At 36.4% G+C, this 26,685-nt stretch overlaps 1 protein-coding gene across 1 annotated transcript in view; it reads right to left on the bottom strand.

Moving 5' to 3' along the window:
* LOC115124438 (contactin-5-like) overlaps positions 1–26,685 on the bottom strand; it is a 653,850-nt gene that overhangs the window by 472,849 nt on the left and 154,316 nt on the right. The window contains 1 exon segment of the mRNA XM_065024146.1: positions 8,619–8,741. Within this exon segment, the coding sequence (XP_064880218.1) occupies positions 8,619–8,673 (55 nt within the window). The 5' untranslated portion in view covers positions 8,674–8,741.

Below are 26,685 nucleotides of genomic sequence, written 5' to 3'. Positions count from 1 at the left end.
GTTAGTCAATATGTTAGTTAATATAACAGTATGTTAGTCAATATGTTAGTCAATATGTTAGTTAATATAACAGTATGTTAGTCAATATGTTAGTCAATATAACAGTATGTTAGTCAATATGTTAGTCAATATGACAGTATGTTAGTCAATATAACAGTATGTTAGTCAATATGACAGTATGTTAGTCAATATGTTAGTCAATATGACAATATGTTAGTCAATATGTTAGTCAATATAACAGTATGTTAGTCAATATGTTAGTCAATATACCAGTATGTTAGTCAATATGTTAGTCAATATGACAGTATGTTAGTCAATATGTTAGTTATTATAACAGTATGTTAGTCAATATAACAGTATGTTAGTCAATATGTTAGTCAATATGACAGTATGTTAGTCAATATAACAGTATGTTAGTCAATATGACAGTATGTTAGTCAATATAGCAGTATGTTAGTCAATATAACAGTATGAAACTTTCTGTCCAAAACTGAGGCAGACAAATTAATCCATGCTTTTGTTACTTCTAGGTTAGACTACTGCAATGCTCTACTTTCCGGCTACCCGGATAAAGCACTAAATAAACTTCAGTTAGTGCTAAATACGGCTGCTAGAATCCTGACTCGAACGGAAAAGGCTCTGGAGCAACGAACCGCCCTTGCTGTCTCTGCCTGGCCGGTTCCCCTCTTTCCACAGGGATTCACTGCCTCTAACCTTATTACAGGGGCTGAGTCACTGGCTTACTGGTGCTCTTTCATGCCGTCCCTAGGAGGGGTGCGACACTTGAGTGAGTTGAGTCACTGATGTGATCTTCCTGTCTGGGATGGCGCCCCCCCCTTGGGTTGTGCCGTGGCGGAGATCTTTGTGGGCTATACTCGGCCTCGTCTCAGGATGGTAAGTTGGTGGTTGAAGTTATTCCTCTAGTGGTGTGGGGGCTGTGCTTTGGCAAAGTGGGTGGGGTTATATCCTTCCTGTTTGGCCCTGTCCGGGGGTATCATCGGATGGGGCCACAATGTCTCCTGACCCCTCCTGTCTCAGCCTCCAGTATTTATGCTGCAGTAGTTTATGTGTCGGGGAGCTGGGGTCAGTTTGTTATATCTGGAGTACTTCTCCTGTCCTATTCGGTGTCCTGTGTGAATTTAAGTGTGCTCTCTCTAATTCTCTCATTCTCTCTTTCTTTCTCTCTCTCGGAGGACCTGAGCCCTAGGACCATGCCTCAGGACTACCTGGCATGATGACTCCTTGCTGTCCCCAGTCCACCTGGCCGTGCTGCTGCTCCAGTTTAAACTGTTCTGCCTGTGATTATTATTATTTGACCATGCTGGTCATTTATGAACATTTGAACATCTTGGCCATGTTCGGTTATAATCTCCACCCGGCAAAGCCAGAAGAGGACTGGCCACCCCTCATAGTCTGGTTCCTCTCTAGGTTTCTTCCTAGGTTTTGGTCTTTCTAGGGAGTTTTTCCTAGCCACCGTGCTTCTGCACCTGCATTGCTTGCTGTTTGGGGTTTTAGGCTGGGTTTCTGTACAGCACTTTGATATATCAGCTGATGTACGAAGGGCTATATAAATAATTTTGATTTGATTTGATACAGTAGCAGGTATCACCAGCATGGTTCTCTACAGTAGCAGGTATCACCAGCATGGTTCTCTACAGTAGCAGGTATCACCAGCATGGTTCTCTACAGTAGCAGGTATCACCAGCATGGTTCTCTACTGTAGCAGGTATCACCAGCATGGTTCTCTACAGTAGCAGGTATCACCAGCATGGTTCTCTACAGTAGCAGGTATCACCAGCATGGTTCTCTACAGTAGCAGGTATCACCAGCATGGTTCTCTACAGTAACAGGTATCACCAGCATGGTTCTCTACAGTAGCAGGTATCACCAGCATGGTTCTCTACAGTAACAGGTATCACCAGCATGGTTCTCTACAGTAGCAGGTATCACCAGCACGGTTCTCTACAGTAGCAGGAACCACCAGCATGGTTCTCTACATTAGCAGGTATCACCAGCATGGTTCTCTACAGTAGCAGGAACCACCAGCATGGTTCTCTACAGTAGCAGGTATCACCAGCATGGTTCTCTACAGTAACAGGTATCACTAGCATGGTTCTCTACAGTAGCAGGTATCACTAGCATGGTTCTCTACAGTAACAGGTATCACTAGCATGGTTCTCTACAGTAGCAGGTATCACTAGCATGGTTCTCTACAGTAGCAGGTATCACCAGCATGGTTCTCTACAGTAGCAGGTATCACCAGTAGTAGCAGGTATCAGTAGCAGGTATCAGGTACCAACAGCATGGTTCTCTACAGTAGCAGGGGTATCACCAGTAGTAGCAGGTATCAGGTACCAACAGCATGGTTCTCTACAGTAGCAGGGGTATCACCAGTAGTAGCAGGTATCAGGTACCAACAGCATGGTTCTCTACAGTAGCAGGGGTATCACCAGTAGTAGCAGGTATCAGGTACCAACAGCATGGTTCTCTACAGTAGCAGGATTCAAAGGACTAAGGTATTTATACCTCCTGGCATCTGCATGGCTATCGTGTACCAGGGTCGGACTCAGCAGCAGAGCAGATAGCACCACTTCAGCATTAGCAGCAGTAGCAAAACATTGTTATACAACAGAAATGACAAAGAAATTAGGCTATTGTAAGATTATTTACCTCCCAGACAGAGATGTATTTTTCCTTTTCATGAACAGTCAGAGAAAGAAACTTCTGGCTAGCTACTTCAGTTAGTAGGCCTGAAGGCAGCTCTGCAGAGTGTCTCTAGCTACTTCAGTTAGCCTGAAGGCAGCTCTGCAGAGTGTCTCTAGCTACTTCAGTTAGCAGGCCTGAAGGCAGCTCTGCAGAGTGTCTCTAGCTACTTCAGTTAGCAGGCCTGGAGGCAGCTCTGCAGAGTGTCTCTAGCTACTTCAGTTAGCAGGCCTGAAGGCAGCTCTGCAGAGTGTCTCTAGCTACTTCAGTTATAGCAGGCCTGAAGGCAGCTCTGCAGAGTGTCTCTAGCTACTTCAGTTAGTAGGCAAGAGCTCTGTCTCTAGCTACTTCAGTTAGCTCTGCAGAGCTACTTCTGAAGCTCTGCAGAGTGTCTCTAGCTACTTCAGTTAGTATGGCCTGAGTCTGTCTCTAGCTACTTCAGTTAGGCTGAAGGCAGCTCTGCAGTGTCTCTAGCTACTTCAGGCCTGAAGGCAGCTCTGCAGAGTGTCTCTAGCTACTTCAGTTAGTAGGCCTGAAGGCAGCTCTGTAGAGTGTCTCTAGCTACTTCAGTTAGCAGGCCTGAAGGCAGCTCTGCAGAGTGTCTCTAGCTACTTCAGTTAGTATGCCTGAAGGCAGCTCTGCAGAGTGTCTCTAGCTACTTCAGTTAGCCTGAAGGCAGCTCTGCAGATTGTCTCTAGCTACTTCAGTTAGCAGGCCTGAAGGCAGCTCTGCAGAGTGTCTCTAGCTACTTCAGTTAGCAGGCCTGAAGGCAGCTCTGCAGAGTGTCTCTAGCTACTTCAGTTAGTATGCCTGAAGGCAGCTCTACAGTGTCTCTAGCTACTTCAGTTAGCAGGCCTGAAGGCAGCTCTGCAGAGTGGCTCTAGCTACTTCAGTTAGCCTGAAGGCAGCTCTACAGAGTGGCTCTAGCTACTTCAGTTAGCCTGAAGGCATCTCTGCAGAGTGTCTCTAGCTACTTCAGGGAGCCTGAAGGCATCTCTGCAGAGTGGCTCTCTCCTGAAGGCAGCTCTACAGAGTGGCTCTAGCTACTTCAGTTAGCCTGAAGGCATCTCTGCAGAGTGTCTCTCTCTAACTGAAGTAGCTAGAGACTCTGCAAGCTGCCTTCAGGCCTGCTAACTGCCTGAAGGCTAGAGACATCTCTGCAGAGTGTCTCTAGCTACTTCAGGTAGCCTGAAGGCAGCTCTGCAGAGTGTCTCTAGCTACTTCAGGTAGCCTGAAGGCATCTCTGCAGAGTGTCTCTAACTACTTCAGTTAGCAGGCCTGAAGGCAGCTCTGCAGAGTGTCTCTAGCTACTTCAGTTAGCCTGAAGGCAGCTCTGCAGAGTGTTCACTCTTTCTTTTTTTTAACCCAACCGTAACCACACTGCTAACCCTAATGCCTAACCCTAAACTTATTTTAAGACCAACATTTTTAACGATAGAGCCCATTATGAATATCTAGCGGAAATCACTGAGTTCTGCCTCCAAGTCAACCTGACTTGAGTTACCAGTAACATCACAGTACTATCAGTAACACATTGGTTCACAGTCACAGGTTTATGAGTAACAGAATTGCGATGCTACCATGCATAACATACACATGGACGATGTGTTGATAGTGTTTCTGGGAAGGAGCCATTGGGATTCCACAGTCATCAGATAAACAGAAGACACACTGTAATATGTTCTTTGCAGGTAATAGATAGTGGAGCCATGTTGTGAGCTTGCGGATAGATCCAGATTTCCAAAAATCTGACCCTTACAAGGACTTATCATACAAGGGTCACCAAGGTCTGATTGTCCAGTGGATAAGGTGCTTTCTCTCTCTGAAATGACAATAGTGAGATTTGAGCTATGAGGCTCTAGCCCATTGCCTATATCGGCAAAGAGAACGGAGAGCTCAATCAAGACACAGAGGCACCTGTTATGCACCTATAGACCTGGCAGGCACAGACACAGAGGCACCTGTTATGCACCTGTAGACCTGAAAGGCACAGACACAGAGGCACCTGTTATGCACCTGTAGACCTGAAAGGCACAGACACAGAGGCACCTATAGACCTGGCAGGCACAGACACAGAGGCACCTGTTACACACCTATATACATGGCAGGCACAGACACAGAGGCACCTGTTATGCACCTATAGACCTGGCAGGCACAGACACAGAGGCACCTGTTATATACCTATAGGCCTGAAAGGCACAGAGACACCAATAGACCTGGCAGACACAGACACAGAGACACCTGTTATGCACCAATAGACCTGGCAGACACAGACACAGAGGCACCTGTAGACCTGGCAGGCACAGACACAGAGGCACCTGTTATGCACCTATAGACCTGGCAGGCACAGACATAGAGGCACCTGTTATGCACCTGTATACCTGAAAGGCAAAGACACAGAGGCACCTATAGACATGGCAGGCACAGACACAGAGGCACCTATAGACCTGGCAGGCACAGACACAGAGGCACCTGTTATGCACCTATAGACCTGGCAGGCACAGACACAGAGGCACCTGTTATGCACCTATAGACCTGGCAGACACAGACACAGAGGCACCTGTTATGCACCTAGAGACCTGGCAGGCACAGGCACAGAGACACCTGTTATACACCTGTAGACCTGGCAGGCACAGACACCGAGGCACTTGTTATACACCTGTAGACCTGGCAGGCACAGACACAGAAAACCAACTCTACACTCTAAGCTGATTACTTCAGACAAACTCAACTCCCACAAACATTGAAAACTTGTTTTTCAACCACTCCACAAATATCTTTCTTGTTAACAAACTATAGTTTTGGCAAGTCGTTTAGGACATCTACTTTGTGCATGACACAAGTCATTGTTCAAACAATTGTTTACAGACAGATTATTTTACTGCATCACAATTCCAGTGGGTCAGAAGTTTACATACACTAAATTGACTGTGCCTTTAAGCAGATTTGAAAATTCCAGAAAATTATTTCATGGCTTTAGAAGCTTCTGATAGGCTAATTGACATCATTTGAGTCAATTGGAGGTGTACCTGTGGATGTATTTCAAGGCCTACCTTCAAATTCAGTGCCTCTTGCTTGACATCATGGGAAAATCTAAAGAAATCAGCCAAGATCTCAGAATTTGTTTGTAGACCTGCACAAGTCTGGTTCATCCTTGGGAGCAATTTACAAACACCTGAAGGCTACCATGTTCATCTGTACAAACAACAGTACGCAAGTATAAACACCATGGGACCACGCAGCTGTCATAACGCTCAGGAAGGAGACGTGTTCTGTCTCCTAGAGATGAAGGTACTTTGATGCGAAAAGTGCAAATCAATCCCAGAACAACAGCAAAGGACATTGTGAAGACACTGGTGGAAACTGGTACAAAAGTATCTATATCCACAGTAAAACAAGTCATAGTTGACTTAACCTGAAAGGCCGCTCAGCAAGGAAGAAGCCACTGCTACAAAAACCTCCATAGAAAAGCCAGACTACAGTTTGAAACTACATATGGGGGCAAATATCGTACTTTTTGGAGAAATGTCCCCTGGTCTGGTGAAACAGAAATAGAACTGTTTGGCCGTAATGACCATCGTTATCTTTGGAGGAAAAAGGGGGAGGCTTGCAAGCCGAAGAACACCATCCCAACCGTGAAGCACGGGGGTGGCAGCATCATGTTGTGGGGGTGTTTTGCTGCAGGAGGGACTGATGCACTTCACAAAATAGATGGCAACATGAGGTAGGAAAATTACGTGGATATATTGAAGCAACATCACAAGACATCAGTCAGGAAGTTAGAGCTTGCTCGAAAATGGGTCTTCCAAATGGACAATGACCCCAAGCATAATTTCAAAGTTGTGGCAAAATTGCTTCTTATGGCTGCGATCCGGTTAACAGGATCGATATGACAACAGCCAGTGAAAGTGCAGGGCGCCAAATTCAAACAACAGAAATCTCATAATTAAAATTCCTCATACATCTTATACCATTTTAAAGGTAATCTTGTTGTTATTCCCACCACAGTGTCCGATTTCAAAAAGGCTTTACAGCGAAAGCCACAGTCACAGAAAAACACAGCCATTTTTCCAGCCAAAGAGAGGAGTCACAAAAAGCAGAAATAGAGATAAAATGAATCACTAACCTTTGATGATCTTCATCAGATGACACTCATAAGACTTCATGTTACACAATACATGTATGTCTTGTTCGACAAAGTGCATATTATTAACCAAAAATCTCATTTTACATTTGCGTGTTACGTTCAGTAGTTCCAAAACATGCAGTGATTTTGCAGAGAGCCACATCAATTCACAGAAATACTCATAATAAATATTGATAAAAGATACAACTATTATACATGGAACTTTAGATAAACTTCTTCTTAATGCAACCGCTGTGTCAGATTTCAAAAAAACATTACGGAAAAAGCATACCATGCAATAATCTGAGTACAGCTCAGAGACCAAAACAGCCAAACAGATATCCCCCATGTTGTGGAGTCAACATTAGTCAGAAATTATAAATATTCACTTACCTTTGATGATCTTCATCAGAATCCCATGAATCCCAGTTCCACAATAAATGCTTGATTTGTTTGATAAAGTTCATCATTTATGTCCAAATACCTCCTTTTGTTAGCGCATTCATGCCCTGTAATCCAAATTCATGACGCACAAGCAGACGAAAAGTAAAAAAGTTCCGTTACAGTCCGTAGAAACAAGTCAAACGATGTATAGAATCAATCTTTAGGGTGTTTTTAACATAAATCTTCAATAATGTTCCAACCAGAGAATTCCTTTGTCTGTAGAAATGCAATTTAACGCGAGCTACCTCTCACATGAACGAGCGTGGTCAGCTCATGGCTCCTGGCAGACCTCTGACTCAATCCCCTCTCATTCGGCCCCCCTGCACAGTAGAAGCATCAAACAAGGTTCTAAAGACTGTTGACATCTAGTGGAAGCCTTAGGAAGTGCAAGATGGCCAATAACCCACTGTATCTTCAATAGGGGTTTAGTTGAAAAACGACAAACTTCAGATTTCCCACTTCCTGTTTTGATTTCTCCTCAGGTTTATGCCTGCCATATGAGTTCTGTTATACTCACAGACATCATTCAAACGGGTTTGGAAACTTCAGAGTGCTCTCTATCCAAATACACTAATAATATGCATATCTTAGCTTCTGGGACCGAGTAGCAGGCAGTTTACTCTGGGCACCTCTGGGCACCTTATTCATCCAAGCTACTCAATACTGCCCCCAGCCATAATAAGTTGTTAAGGACAACAAAGTCAAGGTATTGGAGTGGCCATCACAAAGCCCTGACCTCAATCCGATAGAAAATTTGTGGGCAGAACTGAAAAAGCCTGTGCGAGGAAGGAGGCCTATAAACCTGACTCGGTTACACCAGCTCTGTCAGGAGGAATGGGCCAAAATTCACCCAACTTATTGTGGGAAGCTTGTGGAAGGCTACCCGAAACATTTGACCCAAGTTAAACTATTTAAAGGCAATGCTACCAAATACTAATTGAGTGTATGTAAACTTCTGACCCACTGGGAATGTGATGAAAGAAATAAAAGCTGAAAGAAATCATTCTCTCTACTATTATTCTGACATTTCACATTCTTCAAATAAAGTGGTGATCCTAACTAATTTTTACCAGGATTAATTGTCCGGAATTGTGAAAAACTGAGTTTAAAAGTAGTTGGCTAAGGTGTATGTAAACTTCCGACTTCAACTGGATAGATTTTTAAATGGGTAGAAAACGTGAAAATGTTGTTATTATTGATATGACTGGCTGTTGGAATCAGTGTGCACCATCGCACTCAGACAAACAGAGCATCTACTGTGACAGCGGCACATCGCCGTAAAAGAGCAGGAAAAGCTTCAGCTTATCTCAGAGCATTGCATTGTGGGTATCTCCTACGACAGTACCTGAAAGGCCACTGATGACGGACAGCAGGATAAGTGGTTTCCATGGCGACCCCATACTTGTTCAGGCGGGTCCCCCCCTTCAGCAGCGTTGTTAGAAGGTCTGTTTCTTCATTAAAGCTGTGCCTAGGAAACAACAAGAACAACATTCAACTGTTTGTTAGTAGGTTTAAAGCTGTGCCTAGGAAACAACAAGAACAACATTCAACTGTTTGTTAGTAGGTTTAAAGCTGTGCCTAGGAAACAACAAGAACAACATTCAACTGTTTGTTAGTAGGTTTAAAGCTGTGCCTAGGAGAAACAACAAGAACAACATTCAACTGTTTGTTAGTAGGTTTAAAGCTGTGCCTAGGAAACAACAAGAACAACATTCAACTGTTTGTTAGTAGGTTTAAAGCTGTGCCTAGGAAACAACAAGAACAACATTCAACTGTTTGTTAGTAGGTTTAAAGCTGTGCCTAGGAAACAACAAGAACAACATTCAACTGTTTGTTAGTAGGTTTAAAGCTGTGCCTAGGAAACAACAAGAACAACATTCAACTGTTTGTTAGTAGGTTTAAAGCTGTGCCTGTTCAACTGTTTGTTAGTAGGTTTAAAGCTGTGCCTAGGAAACAACAAGAACAACATTCAACTGTTTGTTAGTAGGTTTAAAGCTGTGCCTAGGAAACAACAAGAACAACATTCAACTGTTTGTTAGTAGGTTTAAAGCTGTGCGTAGGAAACAACAAGAACAACATTCAACTGCTTGTTGCCAGTTAAAGCTGTTTCAATGGACAAGTTGACATTGGATGAATTTACCAAACCCCCCTTTATATTCTGAATGTAAAAGTGTATCATTAGGGCATGCTTGTGAATTTGAGGGTTTAGTGTTTAAAGGCCCAGTCCTGTGTTTTATATCATGTTGTACTTCAGTCAATGAAACTAACACAGTAAAAGTGTGAATTTCCTTAATCTGTGTTATTTTCTGACAGTTACTGATTGAAAATACAATCTACACAGGACCTTCTAACCAACAGGTTTGCATGGGCGGAGTTTCTGGTTTCCATGGTGACATCACCAGGTGGTAATTTGTTAATAGAGTAATAACAAAGAGTTCCAAACCTCTGCCAATAACAGCTAGTTTTCACTTTTCCCCTCCCCAATCAGACCATTCCCAGACAGTCCTAGCAACAGTCTTGATTTAGAAAGTGTTTTGATAAAAAGCTACTATTGCCCATTTTCATGGCAATCTACTACAGTAAAGTACTTAATTGTTACAAAGAAATTATTTTTTATTAATGTAAAAAAAAACATCTGCATTGGACATTTAAGTTAAAGTTAATGTTATGTTGCCATGGTTTTTAGAAGGCACACATGGTTGATATGGGAAACGGAGCCCAGGAAGCTGCTGACGTGTGGCTGTAGGATATGATGGATATGATGGATATAATGGATATGATGGATATGATGGATATAATGGATATGATGGATATAATGGATATAATGGATATAATGGATATAATGGATAAGATGGATATAATGGATATGATGGATATAATGGATATAATGGATATGTAGGATATGTAGGATATGATGGATATGTAGGATATGATGGATATGATGGATATGATGGATATGTAGGATATGATGGATATGTAGGATATGATGGATATGATGGATATGATGGATATGATGGATATGATGGATATGATGGATATGATGGATATGATGGATATGATGGATATGATGGATATGATGGATATAATGGATATGATGGATATGATGGATATGATGGATATGATGGATATAATGGATATGATGGATATGATGGATATGATGGATATAATGGATATGATGGATATGATGGATATGATGGATATGATGGATATGATGGATATGTAGGATATGATGGATATGATGGATATGATGGATATGATGGATATAATGGATATGATGGATATGATGGATATAATGGATATAATGGATATGATGGATATGATGGATATAATGGATATGATGGATATGATGGATATAATGGATATAATGGATATGATGGATATGTAGGATATGTAGGATATGATGGATATGATGGATATGATGGATATGATGGATATGTAGGATATGATGGATATGTAGGATATGATGGATATGATGGATATGATGGATATGATGGATATGTAGGATATGATGGATATGATGGATATGTAGGATATGATGGATATGATGGATATGTAGGATATGATGGATATGTAGGATATGATGGATATGTAGGATATGATGGATATGATGGATATGATGGATATGATGGATATGATGGATATGATGGATATGATGGATATGATGGATATGATGGATATGATGGATATGATGGATATGTAGGATATGATGGATATGATGGATATGATGGATATGATGGATATGATGGATATGTAGGATATGTAGGATATGTAGGAAATGATGGATATGATGGATATGATGGATATGATGGATATGTAGGATATGATGGATATAATGGATATGTAGGATATGATGGATATGATGGATATGTAGGATATGATTGATAAGTAGGATATGATTGATAAGTAGGATATGATGGATATGTAGGATATGATGGATATGATAGATATGATGGATATGATGGATATGATGGATATGTAGGATATGATGGATATGATGGATATGATGGATATGATGGATATGATGGATATGATGGATATGTAGGATATGATGGATATGATGGATATGATGGATATGATGGATATGATGGATATGATGGATATGATGGATATGATGGATATGATGGATATGTAGGATATGATGGATATGTAGGATATGATGGATATGTAGGATATGATGGATATGATGGATATGTAGGATATGATGGATATGATGGATATGTAGGATATGATGGATATGTAGGATATGATGGATATGTAGGATATGATGGATATGATGGATATGATGGATATGATGGATATGATGGATATGATGGATATGATGGATATGATAGATATGTAGGATATGATGGATATGATGGATATGATGGATATGTAGGATATGATGGATATGATGGATATGTAGGATATGATGGATATGATGGATCTGATGGCGTCAGGGTAGCCTAGTGGTTAGAGTGTTGGACTAGTAACCGAAATGTTGCAAGTTCGAATCCCCGAGCTGACAAGGTCCAAATCTGTCGTTCTGCCCTGGAACAGACTGTTAACCCACTGTTCCTAGGCCATCATTGAAAATAAGAATTTGTTCTTAACTGACTTGCCTAGTTAAAAATATGATGGATATGATGGATCTGATGGATATGATGGATATGATGGATATGAATAGGATATGATGGATATGATGGATATGATGGATACGATGGATCTGATGGATCTGATGTGTATGATGGATATGTAGGATATGATGGATATGATGGATATGTAGGATATGATGGATATGTAGGATATGTTTGATATGTAGGATATGTAGGATATGATGGATATGTAGGATATGATGGATATGATGGATATGTAGGAAATGATGGATATGATGGATATGATGGATATGATGGATATGTAGGATATGATGGATATGATGGATATGTAGGATATGATGGATATGATGGATATGATGGATATGTAGGATATGTAGGATATGATGGATATGTAGATAAGTAGGATATGATGGATATGATGGATAAGTAGGATATGATGGATATGATGGATATGTAGGATATGATGAATATGATGGATATGTAGGATATGATGGATATGATGGATATGTAGGATATGATGGATATGATGGATATGTAGGATATGATGGATATAATGGATATAATGGATATGTAGGATATGATGGATATGATGGATATGTAGGATATGATGGATATGTAGGATATGATGGATATGTAGGATATGATGGATACGATGGATCTGATGGATCTGATGTGTATGATGGATATGTAGGATATGATGGATATGATGGATATGTAGGATATGATGGATATGTAGGATATGATGGATATGTAGGATATGATGGATATGATGGATATGATGGATATGTAGGATATGATGGATATGATGGATATGTAGGTTATGATGGATATGATGGATATGATGGATATGTAGGATATGATGGATATGTAGATAAGTAGGATTTGATGGATATGATGGATAAGCAGGATATGATTTGATAAGGGATATGATGGATATGATGGATATGTAGGATATGATGAATATGATGGATATGTAGGATATGATAGATATGATGGATATGATGAATATGTAGGATATGATGGATATGATGGATATGATGAATATGATATGATGGATATGGATATGATGGATATGGAATATGATATGATGGATATGATGGATATGATGGATATGATATGATGAATATGTAGGATATGATGGATATGATGGATATGATGGATATGTAGGATATGATGAATATGTAGGATATGATAGATATGAGATATAATAGATATGATGATATATGTAGGATATGATGAATATGTAGGATATGATAGATATGATGGATATGATGGATATGTAGGATATGATGGATATGATGAATATGTAGGATATGATGGATATGATGGATATGATGAATATGTAGGATATGATGGATATGATGGATATGATGAATATGTAGGATATGATAGATATGATGGATATGATGAATATGTAGGATATGATAGATATGATGGATATGTAGGATATGATAGATATGATGGATATGATGAATATGTAGGATATGATGGATATGTAGGTTATGATGAATATGTAGGATATGATAGATATGATGGATATGTAGGATATGATAGATATGATGGATATGATGAATATGTAGGATATGATGGATATGTAGGTTATGATGAATATGTAGGATATGATAGATATGATGGATATGTAGGATATGATGGATATGATGGATATGTAGGATATGATAGATATGATGGATATGATGAATATGTAGGATATGATGGATATGTAGGTTATGATGAATATGTAGGATATGATAGATATGATGGATATGTAGGATATGATGGATATGATGGATATGTAGGATATGATAGATATGATGGATATGATAGATATGTAGGATATGATGGATATGATGGATATGTAGGATATGATGGATATGATGGATATGTAGGTTAAGATAGATATGATGGATATGATAGATATGTAGGATATGATGGATATGATGGATATGTAGGATATGATGGATATGATGGATATGTAGAGATATGATGATATGATATATGATGGATATGATGAATATGTAGGATATGATGGATATGTAGGATATGATGGATATGTAGGATATGATAGGATATGATGGATATGTAGGATATGATGGATATGATGGATATGATGGATATGATAGATATGTAGGATATGATGGATATGATGGATATGTAGGATATGATGGATATGATGGATATGATGGATATGTAGGATATGATGGATATGATGGATATGTAGGATATGATGGATATGCAGGATATGATGAATATGAGGATATGATGGATATGCAGGATATGATGGATATGTAGGATATGATGGATATGATAGATATGATGGATATGCAGGATATGATGAATATGTAGGATATGATGAATATGTAGGATATGATGGATATGTAGGATATGATGGATATGATGGATATGATGGATATGTAGGATATGATGGATATGATGGATCTGATATCAGATGGCCTAGTGGTTAGAGTGTTGGACTAGTAACCGAAATATTTGCAAGTTCGAATCCCGATGACAAGGTCCAATCTGATTCTGCCCTGGATATTAACTGTTCCTATCAATATGAAAACTAAAAAATTTGATATAGTTAAAATATGGATATGATGGATATGATGGATATGATGGATATGATGGATATGTAGGATATGTTAGATATGATGGATATGATGGATATGATGGATACGATGGATCTGATGGATCTGATGGATATGATGGATATGTAGGATATGATGGATATGATGGATATGTAGGATATGATGGATATGGGATATATTTGATATGATAGGATATATGATGGATATGATGGATATGTAGGATATGATGGATATGATGGATATGGATATGATGGATATGATGGATATGATGGATATGATGGATATGTAGGATATGATGAATATGATGGATATGTATGGATATGATGGATATGATGGATATGATGGATATGTAGGATATGATGGATATGTGGATAAGTATGATGGATATGATGGATATGTAGGATATGATAGATATGATGGATATGATGGATATGATGGATATGATATGATGAATATGATGGATATGTAGGATATGATGGATATGATGGATATGTAGGATATGATGGATATGATGGATATGATGGATATGATGGATATAATGGATATAATGGATATGTAGGATATGATGGATATGATGGATATGATGGATATGATGGATATGTAGGATATGATGGATATGAGGATATGATGGATATCGATGGATCTGATGGATATGATGGATATGATGGATATGTAGGATATGATGGATATGATGGATATATAGATGAATATGATGGATATGATGGATATGATGGATATGATGGATATGATGGATATGATGGATATGATGGATATGTGGATATGATGGATATGATGGATATGAGGATATGATGGATATGATGGATATGATGGATATGTAGGATATGATGGATATGTGATAAGGATATGATGGATATGATGGATATGTAGGATATGATGGATAGAGGATATGATGGATATGATGGATATGTAGGATATGATGGATATGATGGATGGAATATGATGATATGATGGATATGATGATATGAGGATATGATAGATATGATGGATATGATGAATATGATGGAATATGATGGATATGATGGATATGATAGATATGATGGATATGATGGATATGTAGGATATGATGGATATGATGGATATGATGGATATGTAGGATATGATGAATATGGATATGATAGATATGATGGATATGATGGATATGTAGGATATGATGAATATGTAGGATATGATGAATATGTAGGATATGATGGATATGATGAATAGGATATGATGAATATGTAGGATATGATAGATATGATGGATATGATGGATATGGATATGATGGATATGATGAATATGTAGGATATGATGGATATGATGGATATGATGAATATGTAGGATATGATGGATATGATGGATATGATGAATATGTAGGATATGATGGATATGATGGATATGATGAATATGTAGGATATGATAGATATGATGGATATGTAGGATATATAAATAATGATGGATATGATGGATATGTAGGATATGATGGATATGTAGAGTTATGATGAATATACTTAGGATATGATGGATATGATGGATATGATAGGATATGATGGATATGATGGATATGATGGATATGTAGGATATGATGGATATGATGGATGATGAATATGTGGATATGATGGATATGATGGATATGATATGATGGATATGATGGATATGATATGATAGATATGATAGGATATGATGGAAATGGATGATTTATGATGATATGATATGATAGATATGATGGATATGTAGGATATGATGGATATGATGGATATGTAGGATATGATAGATATGATGGATATGATAGATATGTAGGATATGATGGATATGATGGATATGTAGGATATGATGGATATGATGGATATGTAGGTTAAGATAGATATGATGGATATGATAGATATGATGGATATGATGGATATGATGGATATGGGATATGGATATGATGGATATGATAGATATGATAGATATGATGGATATGATGGATATGATGGATATGTAGGATATGATGGATATGTAGGATATGATGGATATGTAGGATATGTGGATATGATGGATATGTAGGATATGATGGATATGATGGATATGATGGATATGATGGATATGTAGGATATGATGGATATGATGGATATGTAGGATATGATGGATATGATGGATATGTAGGATATGATGGATATGATGGATATGTAGGATATGATGGATATGCAGGATATGATGAATATGTAGGATATGATGGATATGTAGGATATGATGGATATGTAGGATATGATGGATATGATAGATATGATGGATATGCAGGATATGATGAATATGTAGGATATGATGAATATGTAGGATATGATGGATATGTAGGATATGATGGATATGATGGATATGATGGATATGTAGGATATGATGGATAAGTAGGATATGATGAATATGTAGGATATGATGGATATGTAGGATATGTAGGATATGATGATATGATGAATATGTAGGATATGATGATATGTAGGATATGATGGATATAATGGATATGTAGGATATGATGGATATGATAGGATATGATGGATATGTAGGATATGATGGATATGATGGATATGATAGGATATGATAGATATGATGGATATGATAGATATGATGGATATGATAGATATGATGGATATGTAGGATATAATGGATATGATGAATATGTAGGATATGATGGATATGATGGATATGATGGATATGATGGATATGATGGATATGATGGATATGTAGGTTATGATGGATATGTAGGATATGATGGATATGATAGATATGTAGGATATGTAGGATATGATGGATATGATGGATATGTAGGTTAAGATAGATATGATGGATATGATAGATATGTAGGATATGATGGATATGATGGATATGTAGGATATGATGGATATGATGGATATGTAGGATATGATAGATATGATGGATATGATGGATATGATGGATATGTAGGATATGATGGATATGTAGGATATGATGGATATGTAGGATATGTAGGATATGATGGATATGTAGGATATGATGGATATGATGGATATGATGGATATGATGGATATGTAGGATATGATGGATATGATGGATATGTAGGATATGATGGATATGATGGATATGATGGATATGTAGGATATGATGGATATGATGGATATGTAGGATATGATGGATATGCAGGATATGATGAATATGTAGGATATGATGGATATGTAGGATATGATGGATATGTAGGATATGATGGATATGATAGATATGATGGATATGCAGGATATGATGAATATGTAGGATATGATGAATATGTAGGATATGATGGATATGTAGGATATGATGGATATGATGGATATGATGGATATGTAGGATATGATGGATAAGTAGGATATGATGAATATGTAGGATATGATGGATATGTAGGATATGTAGGATATGATGGATATGATGAATATGTAGGATATGATGAATATGTAGGATATGATGGATATAATGGATATGTAGGATATGATGGATATGTAGGATATGATGGATATGTAGGATATGATGGATATGATGGATATGTAGGATATGATAGATATGATGGATATGATAGATATGATGGATATGATAGATATGATGGATATGTAGGATATAATGGATATGATGAATATGTAGGATATGATGGATATGATGGATATGATGGATATGATGGATATGATGGATATGTAGGATATGATGGAAATGATGGATATGATGGATATGATGGATATGATAGATATGATGGATATGATGGATATGTAGGATATGATGGATATGTAGGATATGATGGATATGATAGATATGATGGATATGATGGATATGATAGATATGATGGATATGATAGATATGATGGATATAATGGATATGATAGATATGATAGATATGATGGATATGTAGGATATGATGGATTAGATGGATATGTAGGATATGATGGATATGTAGGATATGATGGATATGATGGATATGATGGATATGATGGATATGTAGGATATGATGGATATGATGGATATGATGGATATGATAGATATGATGGATATGTAGGATATGATGGATATGATGAATATGTAGGATATGATGGATATGATGGATATGATGGATATGATGGATATGTAGGATATGATGGAAATGATGGATATGATGGATATGATGGATATGATGGATATGTAGGATATGATGGATATGTAGGATATGATGGATATGTAGGATATGATGGATATGATGGATATGATGGATATGATGGATATGATGGATATGTAGGATATGATAGATATGATGGATATAATGGATATGTAGGATATGATAGATATGATGGATATAATGGATATGATGGATATGATGGATATAATGGATATGTAGGATATGATAGATATGATGGATATAATGGATATGATGGATATGATGGATATGATGGATATGATGGATATGATGGATATGTAGGATATGATGGATATGATAGATATGATGAATATGATGGATATGATAGATATGATGAATATGATGGATATGATGGATATGATGGATATGATGGATATGATGGATATGTAGGATATGATAGATATGATGGATATAATGGATATGTAGGATATGATAGATATGATGGATATAATGGATATGATGGATATGATGGATATAATGGATATGTAGGATATGATAGATATGATGGATATAATGGATATGATGGATATGATGGATATGATGGATATGATGGATATGTAGGATATGATGGATATGATGGATATGTAGGATATGTTTGATATGTAGGATATGTAGGATATGATGGATATGTAGGATATGATGGATATGATGGATATGTAGGAAATGATGGATATGATGGATATGATGGATATGATGGATATGTAGGATATGATGGATATGATGGATATGTAGGATATGATGGATATGATGGATATGTAGGATATGTAGGATATGATGGATATGTAGATAAGTAGGATATGATGGATATGATGGATAAGTAGGATATGATTGATAAGTAGGATATGATGGATATGATGGATATGTAGGATATGATGAATATGATGGATATGTAGGATATGATGGATATGATGGATATGTAGGATATGATGGATATGATGGATATGTAGGATATGATGGATATAATGGATATAATGGATATGTAGGATATGATGGATATGATGGATATGTAGGATATGATGGATATGTAGGATATGATGGATATGTAGGATATGATGGATACGATGGATCTGATGGATCTGATGTGTATGATGGATATGTAGGATATGATGGATATGATGGATATGTAGGATATGATGGATATGTAGGATATGATGGATATGTAGGATATGATGGATATGATGGATATGATGGATATGTAGGATATGATGGATATGATGGATATGTAGGATATGATGGATATGATGGATATGATGGATATGTAGGATATGATGGATATGTAGATAAGTAGGATTTGATGGATATGATGGATAAGTAGGATATGATTGATAAGTAGGATATGATGGATATGATGGATATGTAGGATATGATGAATATGATGGATATGTAGGATATGATAGATATGATGGATATGATGAATATGTAGGATATGATGGATATGATGGATATGATGAATATGTAGGATATGATGGATATGATGGATATGATGGATATGATGAATATGTAGGATATGATGGATATGATGGATATGATGGATATGTAGGATATGATGAATATGTAGGATATGATAGATATGATGGATATGATGGATATGTAGGATATGATGAATATGTAGGATATGATGAATATGTAGGATATGATAGATATGATGAATATGTAGGATATGATGAATATGTAGGATATGATAGATATGATGGATATGATGGATATGTAGGATATGATGGATATGATGAATATGTAGGATATGATGGATATGATGGATATGATGAATATGTAGGATATGATGGATATGATGGATATGATGAATATGTAGGATATGATAGATATGATGGATATGATGAATATGTAGGATATGATAGATATGATGGATATGTAGGATATGATAGATATGATGGATATGATGAATATGTAGGATATGATGGATATGTAGGTTATGATGAATATGTAGGATATGATAGATATGATGGATATGTAGGATATGATAGATATGATGGATATGATAATATGATAGATATGATGGATATGATGGATTATGATGGATATGTAGATATGATGGATATGATGGATATGTAGGATATGATGGATATGATGGATATATAGATATAAGATATATGGATATGATGAATATGTAGGATATGATGGATATGAGGATTATGATGATATGGGATATGATGGATATGATGGATATGTAGGATATGATGGATATGATGGATATGTAGGATATGATAGATATGATGGATATGATAGATATGTAGGATATGATGGATATGATGGATATGTAGGATATGATGGATATGATGGATATGTAGGTTAAGATAGATATGATGGATATGATAGATATGTAGGATATGATGGATATGATGGATATGTAGGATATGATGGATATGATGGATATGTAGGATATGATAGATATGATGGATATGATGGATATGATGGATATGTAGGATATGATGGATATGTAGGATATGATGGATATGTAGGATATGTAGGATATGATGGATATGTAGGATATGATGGATATGATGGATATGATGGATATGATGGATATGTAGGATATGATGGATATGATGGATATGTAGGATATGATGGATATGATGGATATGATGGATATGTAGGATATGATGGATATGATGGATATGTAGGATATGATGGATATGCAGGATATGATGAATATGTAGGATATGATGGATATGTAGGATATGATGGATATGTAGGATATGATGGATATGATAGATATGATGGATATGCAGGATATGATGAATATGTAGGATATGATGAATATGTAGGATATGATGGATATGTAGGATATGATGGATATGATGGATATGATGGATATGTAGGATATGATGGATAAGTAGGATATGATGAATATGTAGGATATGATGGATATGTAGGATATGTAGGATATGATGGATATGATGAATATGTAGGATATGATGAATATGTAGGATATGATGGATATAATGGATATGTAGGATATGATGGATATGTAGGATATGATGGATATGTAGGATATGATGGATATGATGGATATGTAGGATATGATAGATATGATGGATATGATAGATATGATGGATATGATAGATATGATGGATATGTAGGATATAATGGATATGATGAATATGTAGGATATGATGGATATGATGGATATGATGGATATGATGGATATGATGGATATGATGGATATGTAGGTTATGATGGATATGTAGGATATGATGGATATGATAGATATGTAGGATATGTAGGATATGATGGATATGATGGATATGTAGATTAAGATAGATATGATGGATATGATGGATATGTAGGATATGATGGATATGATGGATATGTAGGATATGATGGATATGATGGATATGTAGGATATGATGATATGATGGATATGATGGATATGATGGATATGTAGGATATGATGGATATGTAGGATATGATGGATATGAGGAATATGTAGATATGATGATATATGTAGGATATGATGGATATGATGGATATGATGGATATGATGGATATGTAGGATATGATGGATATGATGGATATGTAGGATATGATGGATATGATGGATATGATGGATATGTAGGATATGATGGATATGATGGATATGTAGATATGATGGATATGCAGGATATGATGAATATGTAGGATATGATGGATATGTAGGATATGATGGATATGTAGGATATGATGGATATGATGGATATGATGGATATGCAGGATATGATGAATATGTAGGATATGATGAATATGAAATGATGGATATGTAGGATATGATGGATATGATGGATATGATGGATATGAGGATATGATGGATAAGTAGGATATGATGAATATGTAGGATATGATGGATATGTAGGATATGTAGGATATGATGGATATGATGAATATGTAGGATATGATGAATATGATAGGATATGATGGATATAATGGATATGTAGATATGATAGATATGTAGGATATGATAGATATGTAGGATATGATGGATATGATGGATATGTAGGATATGATAGATATGATGGATATGATAGATATGATGGATATGATAGATATGATGGATATGTAGATATAATGGATATGATGAATATGTAGGATATGATGGATATGATGGATATGATGGATATGATGGATATGATGAATATGTAGGATATGATGGAAATGATGGATATGATGGATATGATGGATATGATAGATATGATGGATATGATGGATATGTAGATATGATGGATATGATGGATATGATGGATATGATGGATATGATGGATATGATGGATATGATAGATATGATGGATATGATAGATATGATGATATAATGGATATGATAGGATATATGATGAATATGTAGAATATGATGGATTAGATGGATATGTAGGATATGATGGATATATAGGATATGATGGATATGATGGATATGATGGATATGATGGATATGTAGATATGATGGATATGATGGATATGATGGATATGATAGATATGATGGATATGTAGGATATGATGGATATGATGAATATGTAGGATATGATGGATATGATGGATATGATGGATATGATGGATATGATGGATATGTGATATGATGGAAATGATGGATATGATGATATGATGGATATGATAGATATATGAGATATGATAGATATGTAGAATATGATAGATATGTAGGATATGATGGATATGATGGATATGATGAATATGATGGATATGATGGATATGTAGGATATGATAGATATGATGGATATAATGATATGTAGGATATGATAGATATGATGGATATAATGGATATGATGGATATGATGGATATAATGGATATGTAGGATATGATAGATATGATGGATATAATGGATATGATGGATATGATGGATATGATGGATATGATGGATATGATGGATATGTAGGATATGATGGATATGATAGATATGATGAATATGATGATATGATAGATATGATGAATATGATGGATATGATGGATATGATGGATATGATGGATATGTAGGATATGATAGATATGATGGATATAATGGATATGTAGGATATGATAGATATGATGGATATAATGGATATGATGGATATGATGGATATAATGGATATGTAGGATATGATAGATATGATGGATATAATGGATATGATGGATATGATGGATATGATGGATATGATGGATATGTAGGATATGATGGATATGATGGATATGATGGATATGATAGATATGATGAATATGATGGATATGATAGATATGATGAATATGATGAATATGATGGATATGATGAATATGATGGATATGATGGATATGATGGATATGTAGTAATGTAGTATATGATGGATATGATGAATATGATGGATATGATGGATATGATGGATATGATGAATATGATGGATATGATGGATATGATGGATATGATGGATATGATGGATATGATGGATATGTAGGATATGATGGATATGTAGTAATGTAGTATATGATGGATATGATGAATATGATGGATATGATGGATATGATGATATGATGAATATGATGGATATGATGGATATGATGGATATGATAGGATATGATGGATATGTAGGATATGATGGATATGTAGTAATGTAGTATATGATGGATATGATGAATATGATGGATATGATGGATATGATGAATATGATGGATATGATGGATATGATGGATATGATGGATATGTAGGATATGATGGATATGATAAATGTAGTAATGTAGTATATGATATATGATGAATATGATGGATATGATGAATATGATGGATATGATGAATATGATGGATATGATGATGGATATGATGGATATGATGGATATGATAGATATGATGGATATGTAGTAATGATAGTATATGATGGATATGATGAATATGATGGATATGATGGATATGATAGATATGATGATATGATGGATATGATGGATATGATGGATATGATGGATATGATGGATATGATGGATATGATGAATATGATGGATATGATGGATATGATAGATATGATGGATATGATAGATATGATGGATATGATGGATATGATGGATATGATGGATATGATGAATATGATGATATGATGGATATGATGATATGATGGATATGATGGATATGATGGATATGATGAATATGATGGATATGATAGATATGATGGATATGATAGATATGATAGATATGATGATATGATGGATATGATGGATATGTGGATATGATGGATATGATGGATATGATGGATATGATAGATATGATGGATATGATGATATGATGGATATGATGGATATGATAGATGGATATGATAGATATGAGGATATGATGGATATGATGAATATGATGGATATGATGGATATGATGGATATATGATGGATATGATGGATATGATGGATATGATGGATATGATGGATATGATGGATATGATGGATATGTAGGATATGATGGATATGATGGATATGTAGGATATGATGGATATGTAGGATATGATGGATATGATGGATATGATGGATATGATGAATATGTAGGATATGATGGATATGATGGATATGATGGATATGTAGGATATGATGGATATGATAGATATGATGGATATGATGGATATGATGGATATGTAGGATATGATGGATATGATGGATATGATGGATATGATAGATATGTAGGATATGATGGATATGATGGATATGATAGATATGATGGATATGATGGATATGATGGATATGATGGATATGATGGATATGATGAATATGTAGGATATGATGGATATAATGGATATGATGGATATGATGGATATGATGGATATGATAGATATGATGGATATGTAGGATATGATGGATATGATGGATATGATGGATATGTAGTAATGTAGTATATGTTCATCTTCATTAATAAATAGAAAATGTATTCACGTTGTGCTTTGGTCTCCTCACTACGACGAACGTGGCAGGAACTGTATTTCCTTTTGCTATGCAGGATGTTTCTTCCTACATTAATGAATTACATTTTATTTTTGTATCAAATCGCAAGTTAGCAACCCATCCCTTACGGGAATAATGGAGACATACAGAAACATTACAATATGTCACAGTGATAATACAGTGATAATTCTTCAGGTGTTCGGTGCAGTGGGCACAGCATAAAGAATGAATAAGACATATACAATATATAGTATAATAGTAAATGTTATCCAATCAATAATTATAACCCTAGAGCAGTAAACAGAATCAATCGAGATCAATACAGACAGATTGCGCAGCATTGTTTTCAGATCAAAGCATTGAGGGGGATGTTGCTTTAGGCAGATTGCAGTAGTTTACAGCTGTCTGTCTGGCTTTCGGTATATAAAATAAATAAGCATAAATATGGGTTATATTTACAATGGTGTTTGTTCTTCACTGGTTGCCATTTTCTTGTGGCAACAGGCCACACATCTTGCTGCTGTGATGGCACACTGTGGTATTTCACCCAGTAGATATGGGAGTTTATCAAAATTGGATTTGTTTTCGAATTCTTTGTGGATCTGTGTAATCCTCTCTCTGTGTCTCTGTCTCTCTCCATCCCCTCCCTTTCATTATCACTCTCCTCTCTACCCATCCCATCTCCCTCCCTCTCCACCTCTCCATCCTCCCACATGGCACCACAGACTTCACCACTCACAACAGACAGACTGACTGACAGATAGAGCCAATCCTTATCATTTCTGCACTACAGATCACAACAGACTTGCAGTGATCTAGTCTACAGGCTCTCTAGTCTACAGGTTCTCTAGTCTACAGGTTCACTAGTCTACAGGTTCTCTAGTCTACAGGTTCTCTAGTCTACAGGTTCTCTAGTCTACAGGTTCTCTAGTCTACAGGTTCATTAGTCTACAGGTGCACTAGTCTACAGGTTCTCTAGTCTACAGGTTCACTAGTCTACAGGTTCTCTAGTCTACAGGTTCTCTAGTCTACAGGTTCACTAGTCTACAGGTTCTCTAGTCTACAGGTTCTCTAGTCTACAGGTTCTCTAGTCTACAGGTTCACTAGTCTACAGGTTCTCTAGTCTACAGGCTCTCTAGTTGAAAGGTTCTCTAGTCAAAAGGTTCTCTAGTCGAAAGGTTCTCTAGTCTACAGGTTCACTAGTCGAAAGGTTCTCTAGTCTACAGGTTCACT

Source organism: Oncorhynchus nerka, linkage group LG11, assembly GCF_034236695.1.
Source record: "Oncorhynchus nerka isolate Pitt River linkage group LG11, Oner_Uvic_2.0, whole genome shotgun sequence".
Lineage (NCBI taxonomy): Eukaryota > Metazoa > Chordata > Actinopteri > Salmoniformes > Salmonidae > Oncorhynchus > Oncorhynchus nerka.
This window is presented reverse-complemented; position numbering and strand designations above follow the sequence as displayed.